The sequence below is a fragment of the Ochotona princeps genome, chromosome 11 (assembly GCF_030435755.1).
Source record: "Ochotona princeps isolate mOchPri1 chromosome 11, mOchPri1.hap1, whole genome shotgun sequence".
In the NCBI taxonomy this organism is placed as follows: Eukaryota; Metazoa; Chordata; class Mammalia; order Lagomorpha; family Ochotonidae; genus Ochotona; species Ochotona princeps.
The window spans coordinates 48,820,779-48,836,444 of record NC_080842.1 but is presented as its reverse complement, the minus strand read 5'-3'; the positions used below and the strand labels follow the sequence as shown (position 1 = coordinate 48,836,444).

Below are 15,666 nucleotides of genomic sequence, written 5' to 3'. Positions count from 1 at the left end.
TAATCTCCATGTTCACCAGTTCAGCAACCTGTGCTTGGAGATACAGAGGTGTCTTTTCCAAGGTCACATGACCACTAGCAAAGCCTGGGTTTCCCCCTGTATTCTAAGTACAAACCCATTGGACCACAGTATCTGTCCATAGGGACCCAGATTGGGTAAGCACATCTGTTCTAGGCTTATTAGTATGAGGAGCTGGAGAATAGGAGTAGGGAAAAATGTGGGAACGGAAGTTCTCTAGTCCAGGACAGACCTTGGATTGGAGCAAAAGCACTTCGCTCTGTAGGACAGCCCCGTAGCTGGGGGCCTGACTTCACCAGTACACACGTTCACCTCAGACCTTGCTTACAGCTGTTAGGTCTTCCAGGTGGAGGTGTTAGCAGCCATGCTATCTTCATTTCTATGCCCCAAGTTGTACACTAAAAGCGAACAGCAGAGACATTATACTTGCAGAAAAGTGTTGCTTTAACAGACTTCTCCAGGGTCCTTGGGCTGCACTGCTGAGGTGAACTTGTGAGTCACCCATCAGGCCGGCCCACTCTGCTGACTGCACATGAGGCTTTCCGAAGATGACAGGAGCCAGAGTGTCCGGTGAGTGTTCCAGCCATTAACACTCCGCCTTCTGTTGACATCCTCATTCTGCCTGTGTTCTCCCCCTGGAACAGCAGCTTTCAAGGGCAAGATTCTGCCCCGAGGAGAGTTGCAATCACACATTTTGTTTGACTAAGGGCCTCTGTGCTTCTCTTTAGAACCAAGAAGGAATGGGTAGGGCTTGCTGCTCTCTTAAACCTTGCCTACTGCCGTGTCACCTTGGGAAGTTTCCCAGCCAATTGTGCCTCTCCAAAGACTTTAAAAAAAAATCCATTTAAGAGGCAGCAGGAAGTGTGGGGACAGAGGCCACTCCCCGGCTTCAAGGTTAAGAAGGTAAAGCTCTTAGTCATCAGCAGAGGCCAGCGGCATGGCAGCTCTGACGGCCCATCACATTCCCTCCACTTACTTGGCTTTGCTGCTAGACCCTGAGTCAGGGCAGCCTCTAGGCTGTGGCCTGTGGAAGGGAGCGGCAAGACAGCTGTTTTCAGGAGCAGTGATGCTGTTGGGGGTCACGACAGCACGCTCAGCCCACCGAACAACTCGGTGTCCGTGAACCGCCTCCACCTGGAGTCCACAGTGTAAACTCCTGAGGTCATGAACAAATGGCTGCACCGAGAGGCGACTGACTTTGCCCAGCCTGTTCCAGTCCAGGTGCTTGATGGTTCGACCTTGTAGCGCCTCAGCGGCAGTCTGAGGATAATACATCACAATTCAACCCATCCTCAGTGCTAACCTCAAACCGAAGGCCTTCACAGTAACTCACCAACCACTCCACCTTTGACATTTCCTCTAAAGAGAAAAAAAATACCAGTATAAACATGGCTAAATATCAGGCCACAAAATTGCTTTAAAGAAAGCTTTATTTATGACATACATCCCAAAAATGTACTGTAAATAGAACAAGACCTAAAAAGCTTTTCCAATACAAAGCAGCTAAAGACAACTAAACTACTAGAATGTTGGAAAACAGAAGGCTGAAACTTTTTTTCTAACATTTATATAGTTTGTTCTTAACCCTAAAAAAAAAAAAGTTCACATTTCAAGTTATAAATTTACCTCAGTAGTGTACACATGAAATGGTTGTGAAACAGGGACTGAAGGCTCAATGGTACTTAACTGGCTATGTCACTGTTTGTTTGAAGGTAGTTTGGGAAAGGCCATGTTAAGATACCATGCTTTTGCCTTTTTCTTTCTTTTTTGCAAATAATTTCCAGGCACATGTAAAATACAGTAAGCGCACCGGGGCAGGGCTTGCTCTGACCCTCGGCGGCAGTCCTTCCCTGGAGGGGCCTGCTCCACACCGCCTGCTGTCGGTGCCTCCAGCCCAGATTCAAGTTTGGATGCGGCTTGCCAGGCCCGTCAACAACACTGCACATTCACTTCATGTCATTTAAGAACCATGGAAAGGAATGTCAGGAATGTTTAAAGGCCGTACGAGACACTCAATAGTTTCATAGAATAGTTAAATAAATATTCCTTATATATAAAAACTCATCTCAACCCAAGATGAGGGGGGGAGGGAGAGAAGGCATTTAGGAAAAAAAAAAAACAAAACTAAATATTTGCTAAGGGCACGATCCTATTATTATTCCACAGGTAAGAATTCAGCCATCAACAACAAAAAAACCCAGTGATAGGAAAGATCTTTATAATCTCCAACATGATATAAAAACCCAGCTGTTCACTCTTGCTACGTTATTGCACCTCACATCCTTGATGGGTCCCTTTGCGGGGGGAGGGGAATCCAAGTTGATGTATTTTATATAGTTGATGGCCATCTCAACATTTTACTGTATTTTACATTCACTCTGCTCGACAGAAACTTCTAGGTAGGCACAGAACACTGATACATTTACTCCCTAATAAAACACATCTTTTTTTTTAAACTAACATTCAAAGCAAAGTTTTGTTTTTGTATCAAACTATGACTCAGGAACGCTTGCAACATAAAGGACTAAAACCCAGCATTAGAAGAGAACGATAAACCTCCTTTTAACTCTTCCAGGACTCTCCTTGGCCCAGTTGAGCGCACAGTCATGGAGGAAAGCCCTGCACAGGAAGCCACCTGCCTGACACCCTTGAGGACGATGCACACGTCTGCACGGAACATGATCAAATAACTACCAAGACATAAAACTTCCCTGCTGTCAGGTCCTTAGGCGGAGTTGGGAGGGCGGGTGTCTTGTCTGCAATAACATACATTCCTTGTCTCTAAAAACTCTCACTTCAAAAAGGAATAAGAGAAAAAGCATTGGAAAGGGACTGAAAATGTTATACTTGACAATAGCTATGCAAAGATACCTTATGCAAACATATTAAAACCTTGTGCTCACCTGTACTCTGCTACTGAAAACAGCAAACAGGAGCTAATACCTGTCCAACCCACCCCCAAAACCAAAACAACAAAAACCCTAAGAAAACAAAACAACCCAAGAAGTAGGATAAAGGCCTCAGGTGGTTTTTTCCTTAAGTTATCAGATACCGAGGGGAGTGGGGAGAGGGGATAAGGTGGGGGATCACATAAGAGTCGAGGCACATGGGAATAAAGGCGCCCCAAGGTCATGGTGGCAGCCGAGAGCTCTCCCACATGGCATTCCGGATGACAAGTCTTTGGAAAGTTGGCTTAAGGAGAGACTGAGCAGAACTGTCACGGATGACATGGGGGAACACCACCGACCCTTACTGCCAGCAGACAGAGGTGTGACTTGTCTGGACATTGCACTTTCCAGTATAACTTTTACAATAATGTTCTCGGGGGGATCTGAAAGCACTGCCATTTGTATCATTAAATAGTGAATTATTTTTCAAGATAGTTTCCTAGCTGCTCAGGTGTGCTTTTTTTTTAATATATACAGTTGATATATTATGGAAGTTACTACAAAACACATCTCTGGAGTGCAGAAGTTAAGAAAATAACCTTCATACTGAAAATATATCCTTAAAAAAAACAACACAGAAAAACCTCTATACAAATGTAGTATGGTATACAAATAGTTTCCAAGGTGTTGTTATTAAGGCACGAACCAATGTACGAGTCTTAGAAATGCATGAACACAGGCCTGCTGACTTGGACAGTCTTAAGACAACTTCATGTATATAAAATATTTCTGGATAACATTCTTCACTTCCAGGTTTCACACATGTGCTACTCCAACATGGGCTTTCTTCATAAATAGTACCAGTGGGCCTCTGGTGGTGGCAGCTTTGTGGGCTGGTCTGCGCTCGCTGCGGCAGTCTCAGTACGTCTGGTAGATGTCATGAATGGGGACCTGGATAGCAGCAGCGGGGAAGGCCTGAGGTATGTAGCCCGCATAGCCTCCGTACACGGCGGCCGCGTTCTTCTGTAGTGTGGCGATCGTGGCTGTGGCCGGAGCAGCAAACGGAACGTAATTGGCCCCGTAGATCCCAGCAGCGGGGATTCTCTGGACGTTTGGAGCCACCGTGTAGACTGGAGTTATCGGGCGACCCTGGAGAGGAGAGGCAAGAATCTCAGCTTGTCTTTTTCTTGCAGCTTTCTTTTTCTTAAGATTTTATTGGCCCAGCGTGATAGCATAATTGTTAAGATCCTCGCCTTGAACGCACCAGGATCCCATATGGGTGTCAGTTCTAATCCCGGCAGCTCCACTTCCCATCCAGCTCCCTGCTTGGGGCCTGGAAAAGCAGTTGAGGACGGCCCAATGCTTTGAGACCCTGCACCTGCGTGGGAGACCTGGAAAGAAGTTCCTGGCTTCTGATTGGCACAGCACCAGCTGTTGCAGTCACTTGGGGAGTGAATCAACGGAAGGAAGATCTTCCTCTCTGTCTCTCCTCTCTGTACATCTGCCTTTCCAATAAAATAAATAAATCTTTAAAAAAGATTTTTGTAGGCCCCGGTCTCCCAAGGGTTAACTTCACAGCTTACCTAAGGGGTAACAGAATGGGCACTCCTGGCCTGATACATTTAGCCCCTGGCTTGACTGCAAGTTCCCTCTTCTTTACTTTGCTTTTGTTAAGATGCCCCCAGGGGAGCTTAGGTGTTGCTTGAACATTGGGATAATACTGGGAGGGACTAAGCAGACTATAAAGATGCAGGCGGACCCCAAATAAAGTTGGCATTCTGTGTACAAGAGTGGCCCACTGCGTGTTGTCTTGTGTTGTCTTGTGTGCTGTCTGTTTGTAACCCTAGTCCCTCCGCTCGGCCCAGGGTACACGGCGTTGCCGACAGATTTTATTGGAAAGGCAGAGTTAGAAGGAAAAACAAAGATCTCGCATCTGCTGGTTCAGTCCGCAAATGGCAGCAACAGCAGAGCTGCTTCCAAGAAGGCTGGTTTGCAGTGACAGACAAGGGATTTTCCTTCCAAATGAGCTGGCGCAGGTTTAAGACCAAGTGCACAGAAGGCAGAAGTCGCAGGGAAGGACCCTGAGAGACAGACTGTTGTGAATCCTGCTACAGGTCAGCCAGACACCTGAGCTCATGCAGCTCCCTTGGACACCGAGTCACGCACTCCATCAGGTGTACCCAAGAGTGGACTTTACCTGGACACACAACCTTCATGGTCATAAATACTGCGTTAAGCTAACCAGCTTCACCACTGTGTTCTTACCTCAGTACCAGGAACAAGCACCCACGGGTGGTGGGGTTGAGTCAACAAGCAAATCCACCCTCAGCTGGATGCAGGCCACCTGTGATACTTGATGGGGTCTCCCTTTTCCATTTCGCGTATGTCTGTTTTAAGGCTTAAGGGTGTCTGTTTTAAGTCTTATCTCTGTCCTAGGCAGTGACTCAGCTCTGTGACAGGATCCACTGGCCAGCCACCACCTACTTGGAAACCCCCATTTTCTAACAATTATTATTTTTTTAAAGATTTATTTATTTTTATTACAAAGTCAGATATACAGAGAGGAGGAGAAACAGAGAGGAAGATCTTCCTTCCGTTCAATGAGTCACTCCCCAAGTGAGCCGCAATGGCCGGTGCTGCACCGATCTGATGCCAGGAGCCAAGAGTTTCTTCCAGGTCTCCCACGCGGGTGCAGGGCCCCAAAGCTTTGGGCCGTCCTCGACTGCTTTCCCAGGCCACAAGCAGGGAGCTGGATGGGAAGTGGAGCTGCCGGGATTAGAACTGACACCCATATGGGATCCTGGTGCGTTCAAGGCAAGGACTTTAATCACTACGCTATCCTGCCAGGCCCACATAATTATTTCTATTTCTGCTTTTCCTCAGGTTGACACAAGTAAGGATGGCACGGAAGTAGTAGGTGGAATGCTTTGGGCTTTAACCTACTGGGAGACATGCAGTAAGAAGACATCCAAATTGCCCCTGCCCAGCATCTTCACTGCTGCCAGATACCCAACTCATGGCCACACATGAGCAACTCGAGATGGGAGCCTGTGCACTTTGTGTTCAGTGGGATGACATCCTACCACACTCCCTGCTTCCATAAGACAGTTCAAAGGGAGCTCTGTCTGATCATGAACTGATTTAAGGTGAGAGGAACTAAAAAAATCCAAGCTTGGCACCGCCTGAACCATTTTTCAATGATTCCCACCTATCTACAAATTCTATCTTAATTATTCCAGGAACAGAAATCTGGAGGACTCGGAGATACAGAACACACCAGGGTTGAATGGTGTACTGGTTGCGTTGTTCAAAGATAGTTTCCCTCCCAGTCTTATGGTAGCACTGTTAGGTCTGAAACAAGACTGTGCTGTTACCTGGCTGCTTTTAGGAACCTGTGCTCTAGGGAGCCAGCTGTCGCTGGGTGCCCGGGCCCGAAGCGTCCTTGTGCTGAGGCACAGCAGCGATGGACTGACCCTGTCGGAGGAGGGAGCAGCGACCCAGCAGCACTGGCAGGCTCGGCCTGTCTGCACCTGCTGCTCAACTTGTGGGATGGACCAAAGTCATCCTTCCATTTTAGCCTCAAATTCTATTTGGCAACCTGCAACAAAGAGTGGGTCACTAGGCCCCTGGCCTCTTTTCCTTCCCAGTGAGGTCCCTGTTACAAACAGCAGGCATAGAGCAGGCAGCTGATCTTGCCACCCTAATTCTGGGCTATCATAGGCTATTCGTCTCTGGGCCTTGATTTTCTTATCTGGAAAGTTTGGAAAGAGTCACATATCGCACAAGTATGTTAATACAACTTCATTAACCAGAAAGAGTAAATATGTTCCCAACAGTGGCAGCTGGAGATCCATCTGCCATGCTGATAATCTAATGCAGGTAAGGAAATGGAAACTGAGTTCAAGCTACTGTGGCTGCGCTTCCACCTCCTCCTGTTGTCCCAGGTTTATGAGCACTGAGGCTGTGAGTAATGCTTCCAGGCAGTCACCATTCTCCCCTGTTTGCTTTGTGGATTTCGTTTTGCATCTCTACTTCTCCTTTTTAATGTCACTAAAGGTTCATCTGATACCAGCACAGGTCATGGTTCTTTGCCACAATAGTCCCAAGCAGGACCAGCAGCCAAGAGCAACTGAAGGGAGCCATGAACCAGGAAACCCAGGGGGAAATCAGGTATGTGACCTTGACAAGTACCACATGGAGTGGAGGAGGGGGAGGAGAGACTAACTCAGCCAGAAGGTGCTTCCACCTTGGCCTAGGGCACAGATTGTGAAAATGGAGAACACTGGGGGGAAAAAAACAGCTAATCTAGAACACAGCTGGGCACATGCAAGGCAGGGGAGGCTGACCACTAGTGTCCACAGGGCGGCCAAGAGGAACACCAACTTCCAGTCCTGCTCCCACTCAGAAAAAAAGGTGTTTTTTTTTGCAATTGCTCCCTCTTCCTATGCTGTAACTTGACAGAGAATTCAAAGGAAGGGGAGTAACTTGCTGAGCACCCCAAGTACTTAGACCAAGAGCAACCAAGCCCCCAGTCCCCAAGAAGCCATTCCAAAGGACACCAAGTAGGTCCAGGCCTGTGGCAGAAAATACTGGAGGGGAAAAAAATCCCCACAGGAGTCAGCTAATAATTTCACTTTGGCTTAAACTGACAGCAACCTCTAACAGTCTGACCCAAGGGCCTAGAAGTTGAAGCTGAACAGAACGAAGGCAACTCACCACAGTCAAGTGTCCACAAGTTCCTCAGAGAGGAATAGGAAATTGGACGTGATGAAGCTGCTTTCCTGTGCAGCAGGGAACTACTGAAAGAGCCGCAGGAGGACAGGTACCACTAAGAAATGTTCTATGTTGGAGGGGATGGATCTGCCACTTACCTTGGTCCTATCAGGACATTCCATAAATATGTGCAATAACTTCATCAAGACAGAGGTACACTAAAAACATTTACCTACAATAACTTAGTAGAATGGGTAAATAAATAGTCAACCTCCGGTATATTTTTTTCTTTAGGGAACCTATGTTAAAGGATACTCGAGGAGGCCCAGCAGGATGTCCTAGCAGCTAAAGTCCTTGCCTTGTACACGCCGGGATCCCATATGGGCACTGGTTCATATCCCGGCTGCTCCATTTCCCATCCAGCTAACTGTTTGCGGCCTGGGAAAGCAGTCATGGATGGCCCAAAGCCTTGGGACCCTGCACCCGCGTGGGAGACTCAGAAGAAGCTCCTGGTTCCTGTTTTTAGATCGGCGCAGCACAGGCCATTGTGGCCAGTGGGGGAGTGAAGCAGCGGACAGAAGTTCCTCTCTCTGTTCTCTGTATATCTGGCTTTCCAATACAAGTTTTAAAAAAGATACTCAAGGTGTGGGTGTTTGGCTAAGTTGCAGTTTTGGCACACCTGTGTCCCACATCTGAGCTATTCCACATCTGATCCAGCGTCCTGTGCACCCCACCAGGCAGTAGTGAGGGCTTGACACCACTGTCTTATAGGACCGGGATCAAGTTCTAGGCTCTTGAGTTTGGTCTTGTCTAGCCCTGACTGTTGGGAGCATTTGAGGAGTGAACCAACAGGTAGAACTCCTCTGAAATACTTGATGACAGGCTCAAATGGTTTGACTCTTTGAACAGGACAGTTAAGGCTCTCAAAATCACTGGGGAACTTGTGCCCTGTGTAATATTCTTTATCATTTAGATGGGCCCATGTATTGGTAATGGGTGTAAAGGCAATGGTCACCTTCTCTAGAAAAGCTTTAACAAAATCTACGGGGAACTAACAAATGTTGTCCCCACGCGCTGTGCACTGAAGGAGAAACCTAAGCCATGGCCTCCAGGGCTGGGGAGCTACACCACAGGGGCAGCCACCGGCCAGCACTGCTCTGCTCTGGGCTGGGTGGGGGAAGATTCTCAGAGATGGGACAGGAAGAACCACAAACAAAAATGTTCTGAGCAACAGTGGGGAAGAGGCCGGAGAGGAAAGGTGAGTTTGCAAACAGCAGGGGAACGGTGCCAGGGGATGACGAAGGGCAGATTCTGTGAAATTTTCTCTCTACAGATACACAAAACGTGCCTCGATGTGATTACATCTATAAGCTCATCACCGCGCTGCACTGTGGAAGTGAATTATCCCAGTGCATTCTGTACGTCAGTTCCTTACCAACATGAGCTGTAGGTTTGAGTGCCATTAAAATGACAATGTCTACATAACAGTATGACACTGAGGGGAAAAACCTACACGTTTAAAATGGTAATACTGGGTCGGTACTATTCCTTTAAAAATGAAAAAATTGAAATTTTTTGAAAGACAAATCCTCTACAAGATGGTTCACTCCCCAGTTGATCACAATTGTCAGGCCCTGCATTCTGGTCTCCCACTGGGGGGCACTTGGGTCATCTTTTGCTACCTTCCCAGACACACCAGCAGTGGAGCAGCCAGAACTCCAGCCAACCCTCTCTGGTTTGGAATGCCAGCCTCGCAAGCAGACGTGGCTTAACTCGGTGTGCCACAACACCAGCCCCCGGCCAGTATCATTCTTACTTTAATTGTTTTGTTATGATTCACAATAAAAAGCATCCGTGTCACCCAATCTAACAGTTCTAACAGAGTTAAGTGCTCAGCAAACCCTGGGTACTGAGTCCTGATGAACACACACACAGAGCGATCACTACCTGGAGCAGGCTCTCTACCTGAAAAGGCGGTGGTGTGGACACGGCAGGAATGACGGCTGCGGCGGCTGCGGCGGCTGCAGCAGCGGCGCTGGCTGGGTCAGGCTGCACGGCGATGGGGCTGAGCATGTGCTCCATGGTGTGGATTTTGCCGTCTTCAATCATCTTAGGCGCCGGAGCTGCCTGAAACATGGAATACTGGGCCCCAATGGCAGGGATGGCCACTGCGAGAGAAGCAAGAGGGGAAACAGCACTCAGCCTGGTTTACCTTTGGAACATGACAAGGAGCTGCCCGGAAGGCGGCCTGGGACGTGGCACCAAATGCCTCTCTCTTGTGATTCGGAAGGAACCACCTATGCGTGGAGTCCCTCAGGAGACATACTTGGACGCAAAGGCTAAGGGTTGGTTCTTGCCCCAAGATTGGACTATGTCCACACGCAGCCTCATCCTCTATCTCACACGCCAGCGAGGACCCCCCGCCCCAACCCTGAGGAAATGGGCTCTGAATAGGAAGTGAGACTGGAGACCCATCCCAGCGGGAGTGCCATGCCTGTCCCACGGGATCACTCTCCTACAATTACATGTACAGGAGAGTTTCATTTCTGGAGCAGAGATCTGGGCGGCTCTTCTCCACCCCACTCCACATTTCAGATGTCAACACCACTGCTGCAAATTGGGATTCATTAAAAATAGAACATTCCTCCTTTCTAATGTCCACTCACAATCACATAACGAACTTTCCTTTTTGGTAGAACCAGACAGTTCAAAGAATTTTTATAAGTAAAATTCAAAGAAATGATTTCAACCAGGGATTCAGACAGCACTTGCTGAATGTCACTGTCCAATTAGTGGAAATCAAAAGGAAAAGTTACTAACCCAGATTTAGGGAATTGTGTATATATGTGTTGAAAGGATGGGCACGAATATGAAAATAGATCCATAAAGAATCTTTTCTCTGATGTCGTGATTCTAATAAAAGATAAATATTGACATGCTCCAAGGACTACAAGGTACTCAATGATACATATACTACTCAATAACATGCATTTAAAATTTTAACCAGGGGTAGGCATTATAGCACAATGGGTTAAGTCAGTGTTTGTGATACCAACATCCCAGATCAGAGAACCAGTTATTCTACTGACCCAGCTGGCTGCTGATGTGCCTGAGAAAGCAGTGGCTTATGGCACAGTACTTGGTGCCCTGCCACCCACAACTCCTAGCTTCAGCATGGCCCAGCATTGGCTAGTCCAGGCCTTTGGAGAGTTCATCTCTTCTCTTGGCCATTCCAGTAAATAATCTTGGAGTTGGGGGGAGAGGGGTGTGGCTGCCCATGGACTGAAGTTTCCCTGTTGGGATACTTATCTGGTGTTGTGCTATATTAGCGAGCTTGCACTGAGCTCTCAAGATGGGATTGAAGCTCCTTGTGGCCTAGGGTCGGAAGCTCTGTCTCATGTTAGGGGACCAAGGACCTGGCATGTGGGGCCTTGGATGACAGCAAAATGCAAGATCCTTGGCCTGAATGGACTGAGTGTCCCCAACACCAACCCACTGAGCCCACACAAGCAGGCATTTCTACTTGAAAGGGGAATTTTTCTTTCCTTCCTGATTTTCACGAAACTGGTCATAGCCCCCTTGGCTTCTGATGGTTGGGGCAGAAATTGACTTATGTAAGGAAAAGACAGGTTTTAGCTCATAGAAGATAAAGACAAGCTCACATCCTCTCCTCCTCTCCTCCTCTCCCTGTTCCCACCCCTAACTCTGCCTACTTGGTCACAGATGGAAGAAAAATCCCGAAAGCCAGTGACAGCCTTTGCGACACTTTCCTACGTGGTCCAAGACACGGCAGGGATTTCGGCAGAAATATGCACCTCACCAGGTGTACTGACCTGCACCAGGTTTAATGGCAACTGGGTTGACTGAAGAGATTTCCAAATTCGGCACGAGTTCATATGCTTTCTCTTGCAGTTTTCCTTTCCCTTCGTGATAGCGGCTATAGATACCACGGCCAGCGGAATATCCCCCGAGGTAGGAACCCCTGGGCCCCGGGGCTCTGTTGCCGGCTGCACCTCGCCCTCGGCCTCTTACGCTGCCTGCTTATAATAACAACACAAGACACGGTGAGCAGCGCGCAGGACACAGACTTCCGCAGGGTTCTCGCGTGGAGCTGTGCACCAGGACTGCAAGCTGCAGGTGCTTATACCTTTGCTCTTCCCTGGGCTGAATCAAGACACTCTGAGCGGGCTCCCCAAGGAAGCCTCAGTACTGCCTCACAAGGTGAGCTCCCAGCCACCTTCAGAGAAAAGAGGAATCCACTATGAACGTGTATACTTGAGAAAACAGGCCTGGGACCTCAGGGCCATTGCCTTGGCTTCAGGCCCAGCTAGTGGACGGCAGCATGCAGAACTTATATAAGCCTTTTTCAGTGTGTTGCTACACTTCAATACATCTTAATAAATGATTTAGAAAAAAAGAAAACTGGCCCCCACCAAAATTTTCAATTCATAAGCAACATTTTCAGCTACATACCAGAAGACCTGCGACCTGCCCTGGTTAGGGTGGTCCCTGGTAAGGCAGAACATTATCTTGCCCCCAAACTCCCAAGTGATTGTGTGGCTTGGCCTTGACCCTGAGGGATCTGCTTCTTTGCAGGCTATAAAAGGGAGTGCATAATGGGCACATAATAGAGCCAAGAACCTAAACCCAAGCACTCTAGGCCACCAGGTCACACCCCATAGAAGAGATTCCCAACTAACCTTTCACGAAGTAGTCTCTGTTGGGTCCTATGAGGGCATTGTAGGGATAACCGTAGTAGGCCAGTGTGTAGGGGTCGCATGAGTACACATAACTGGGTGGTGGTGCAGCCGCTTCAGACACACCGCCGCCCTTGGCCGCCTTCTGGTAGCGCGAGTACTGCTCCTTGTCCACGGGCTTGGCCAGCGTGACCTCCAGGCACGAGCCCTCCAGCTCGGTGCCATTGAGGTTGTTCATGGCGCGCACGGCATCCTCGCGGCTAGTGAAGTGCACGAAGGCGTAGTCGCGGATCTTCTTGACGCGCTCCACGCAGCCTGGGTTGAACTGGCCGAAGCTCTTCTTAATGGTGTCCTCGGTGGTTTCGATCATGAGGTTACGCACGTAGAGGATCTTCACGGTCTCCATCACGTCCTCGTCCACGTCGATCTCCGGCTCGGCCCAGTCCACGGCAATCTGGTGGCCCCATAGCTGGATGCGGCCCGGCATGAGTTTGCGGCGTGCCATGGCGGCTGCGCGGTGGCTCTCGTACTCCACGAAGGCGAAGCCACGGTTCTTCATCTTGTCGGCCGCACTGGCGTAGACGATGACGTCCAGCACGCCCTCGGTGACTTTGGCGATCTCCTCCAGAATCTCCTCCCGCTTCTTCATCTTGGGGATGCCCCCGATGAAGAGGCGGCAGTTGTCCACGCTGCAGCACACGCCGAGCAGGCGACCTGGACGGATCTCGTAATTGTTGAGCTCACGCACGGCGCGCTTGGCCTCGTTCTTGTTGCAGTACATGACAAAGGCATAGCCGCGGTTCTTGCCGTCGAAGTCCATCATGAGGCGCAACTCGTAGATGCGACCCACTGCCTCGAACACGGGCACCAGCTCATCCTCGTAGACATCACGCGGGATCTTGCCCACGAAGACCTCGCAGCCGCGCTGCGGGTGCGGCCCGTCCCAGCCTGGCGGCGGCCCGCCATACTTCCGCTGTCCGTTCTCCTGCGCCATGCTGTAGCCGGTGCGCTCCAGTAGCGCCAGCAGCGCCGCCTCATTGGGGGCACCTGCCACGCCCTCAGGCACTTTGGCTGAGGACCCGGCTGCGGCAGCGGCTGTGGCTGGGTCGCTGTTCATGGCTGCAGTGGAATCCTCTGCGGTCATAATGGCAAAGGCATCCACAGCTGGTGGGAACCTGCAGAGGCAGAAAAAGAACACGATGAGTGGGGACCGGAACCAGGCTTCTTGCCACACCTAACGCTAGGACCTGGCAAGGCTGGAGGAGAATCGGATAGAGGCTGTCCTGCAGGTGCAGCAGGCCAGAAATGGTCTGAAAGAGTCAACTTGTTTTGCAGGGAAAACCAGAGGTGACTGCAGTGGGAGGGTGGGTGGATGGACTGCGCAGGCACTTTATCAGTACCCATTGAGCTTTTTTTTTTTTTAAAGATTTATTTATTTTATTACAAAGTCAGATATACATAGAGAGAGACAGAGAGGAAGATCTTCCTTCCGATGACTCACTCCCCAAGTGACCACAACGGCCGGTGCTATGCCGATCCGAAGCCGGGAACCAGGAACCTCTTCCAGGTCTCCCACGCGGGTGCAGGGTCCCAAGGCATTGGGCCGTCCTCGACTGCTTTCCCAGGCCACAAGCAGGGAGCTGGATGGGAAGTGGAGCTGCCGGGATTAGAACCGGCGCCCATATGGGATCCCGGGGCTTTCAAGGCGAGGACTTTAGCCGCTAGGCCACGCCGCCGGGCCCACCCATTGAGCTTTGAGGCCCAGAGCAGAACCTGTTGCCATTGCTGGGGCCGGGCTCACACCCCTGAAGCCAGTGGCTGTGTCTTTTGCCTGATTCCTGCACTGCCTACTTACACTGATTCTCCTGAGAGCATATTCCAACCATTTTGACGAACACAACCATCTCCTTTTTTTTCCCCGAAGGCCATCTCTTCATTACGGGAATGGAAATAGATGATGCATTTACAATGAAAACTTTTAGCTGAAGTGGTAAAGAAAACTCCGAGGAAGAGGTCAATTCAGAGCTGTGTACTGGGGCGCAACAGAATGTCTGCACTGGAGGGAGGAGGGCTGCAAGGCAGAGTACAAGCTGGTAACTGGGCTCATTATCACGTCATTCAGGCGCAACCGTCTGCAGGAATCACTGGTGGATTGAGGTGGGAGAGTTAGGCAGCAGCATCTACCTGGCAAGCCACACTGTAGCTTCCAGAACACTGTCACCTGCGTTCTCTTGCTTGGTCTTCTCAACTCCTGTGCTAGGGAGGTGGTGTATCATCTGCCAGTGGGGCAACAGGTGCAGAGAGGTGAAGCCGGCCCATTTGGTGTGAAGACTCGAGGCCAAGTCCCCAGCTCCAAATGCCATGCTCCTTCTCCATCACAAGTGCCAAGCAAAAGCATTGTCTGTGATGACATGATTCTGGGCACCTGCACTAGGGCCAGTGTAAGCAACTAAATGCTTCACTTATACAAACTTAATGTCTGAAGCCACAGACGAAAGGATAGGCCTGACCTGTGCCCCTCTCACTCATGTAACACAGGGTTCTGGGGAAATGAACATATAGTGTACAATAAGTTTGTGTCAGTAAGAACTATGTGGGGCCCAGCATGATGGCTCAATGGTTAAATCTTTGCCAAGCATGTGCCAGGATCCCATATAGGCGTTGGTTCATGTCCCGGCTGCTCTACTTCTCATCCAGCTCCCTGCTTGTGGTCTGGGAAAGCAGTCGAGGACAGCCCAAAGCCTTGGGACCCTGCACCCACATGGGAGACCCGGAAGAAGCTTCTGGCTCCCGACAGCTCAGCTCTGGCTGTTGTGTCCACTTGGGGGGGGGGGGGGGTGGAACCAGTGGATGGAAGATCTTTCTGTATCTTTTTCTTTCTGTAAATCTTTCCAATAAAAAAAGATCTTAAAAAACAAACAAAAAAACAACTATGGGTACTGGCCTTGTGGCACAGTGGCTTATACTGCAGTCTGCAGCGCTCACATCCCTCAAAGGGCTGCAGTTCGAGTCTAGGCTGCTCTGCCTGCAATCCAGTTTCCCACTACTGACCTGGGAAGGCCAAGTCATTGGGCCCTAACCACCCACATAGAAGTCCTGATGGAATTCCTGGCTTCCACCTGCCTCAGACCTGGCTGTTGCAGCCACTTGGGGGAGTGAATTATTGGATGGAATGTCTCTGTCTCTAGCCGAACTCAGCCTTTTAAATGAATAAATACACCTTAACAGCAACAACCAACAAGAACAGAACACTGTGTGCTGTGCTCTCATCATGAAAGGCGCCGACTGGCCTAACTTGTCTGGCTTCCACGCTAGTACCTCTGGTGGGACGTGAAAAAAAAATACAGCTT

At 49.5% G+C, this 15,666-nt stretch overlaps 1 protein-coding gene across 3 annotated transcripts in view; it reads right to left on the bottom strand.

Moving 5' to 3' along the window:
• Nucleotides 1–3,579: 3,579 nt before the first annotated feature.
• Nucleotides 3,580–15,666, bottom strand: part of RBM47 (RNA binding motif protein 47) — a 30,000-nt gene continuing 17,913 nt past the window's right edge. Inside the window, exons 2-5 of one of the 3 annotated variants that reach the window (XM_058670173.1) lie at nt 12,320–13,491; nt 11,453–11,659; nt 9,567–9,787; nt 3,580–4,055 (exon numbers count right to left, since the gene is read on the bottom strand). In XM_058670173.1, the coding sequence (XP_058526156.1) occupies nt 3,825–4,055; nt 9,567–9,787; nt 11,453–11,659; nt 12,320–13,460 (1,800 nt within the window). In that variant the 5' untranslated portion in view covers nt 13,461–13,491 and the 3' untranslated portion in view covers nt 3,580–3,824. The remainder of the gene's footprint in view (nt 4,056–9,566; nt 9,788–11,452; nt 11,660–12,319; nt 13,492–15,666) is intronic. The other 2 variants (XM_004579137.2, XM_058670174.1) reach the window with 2 other exon arrangements.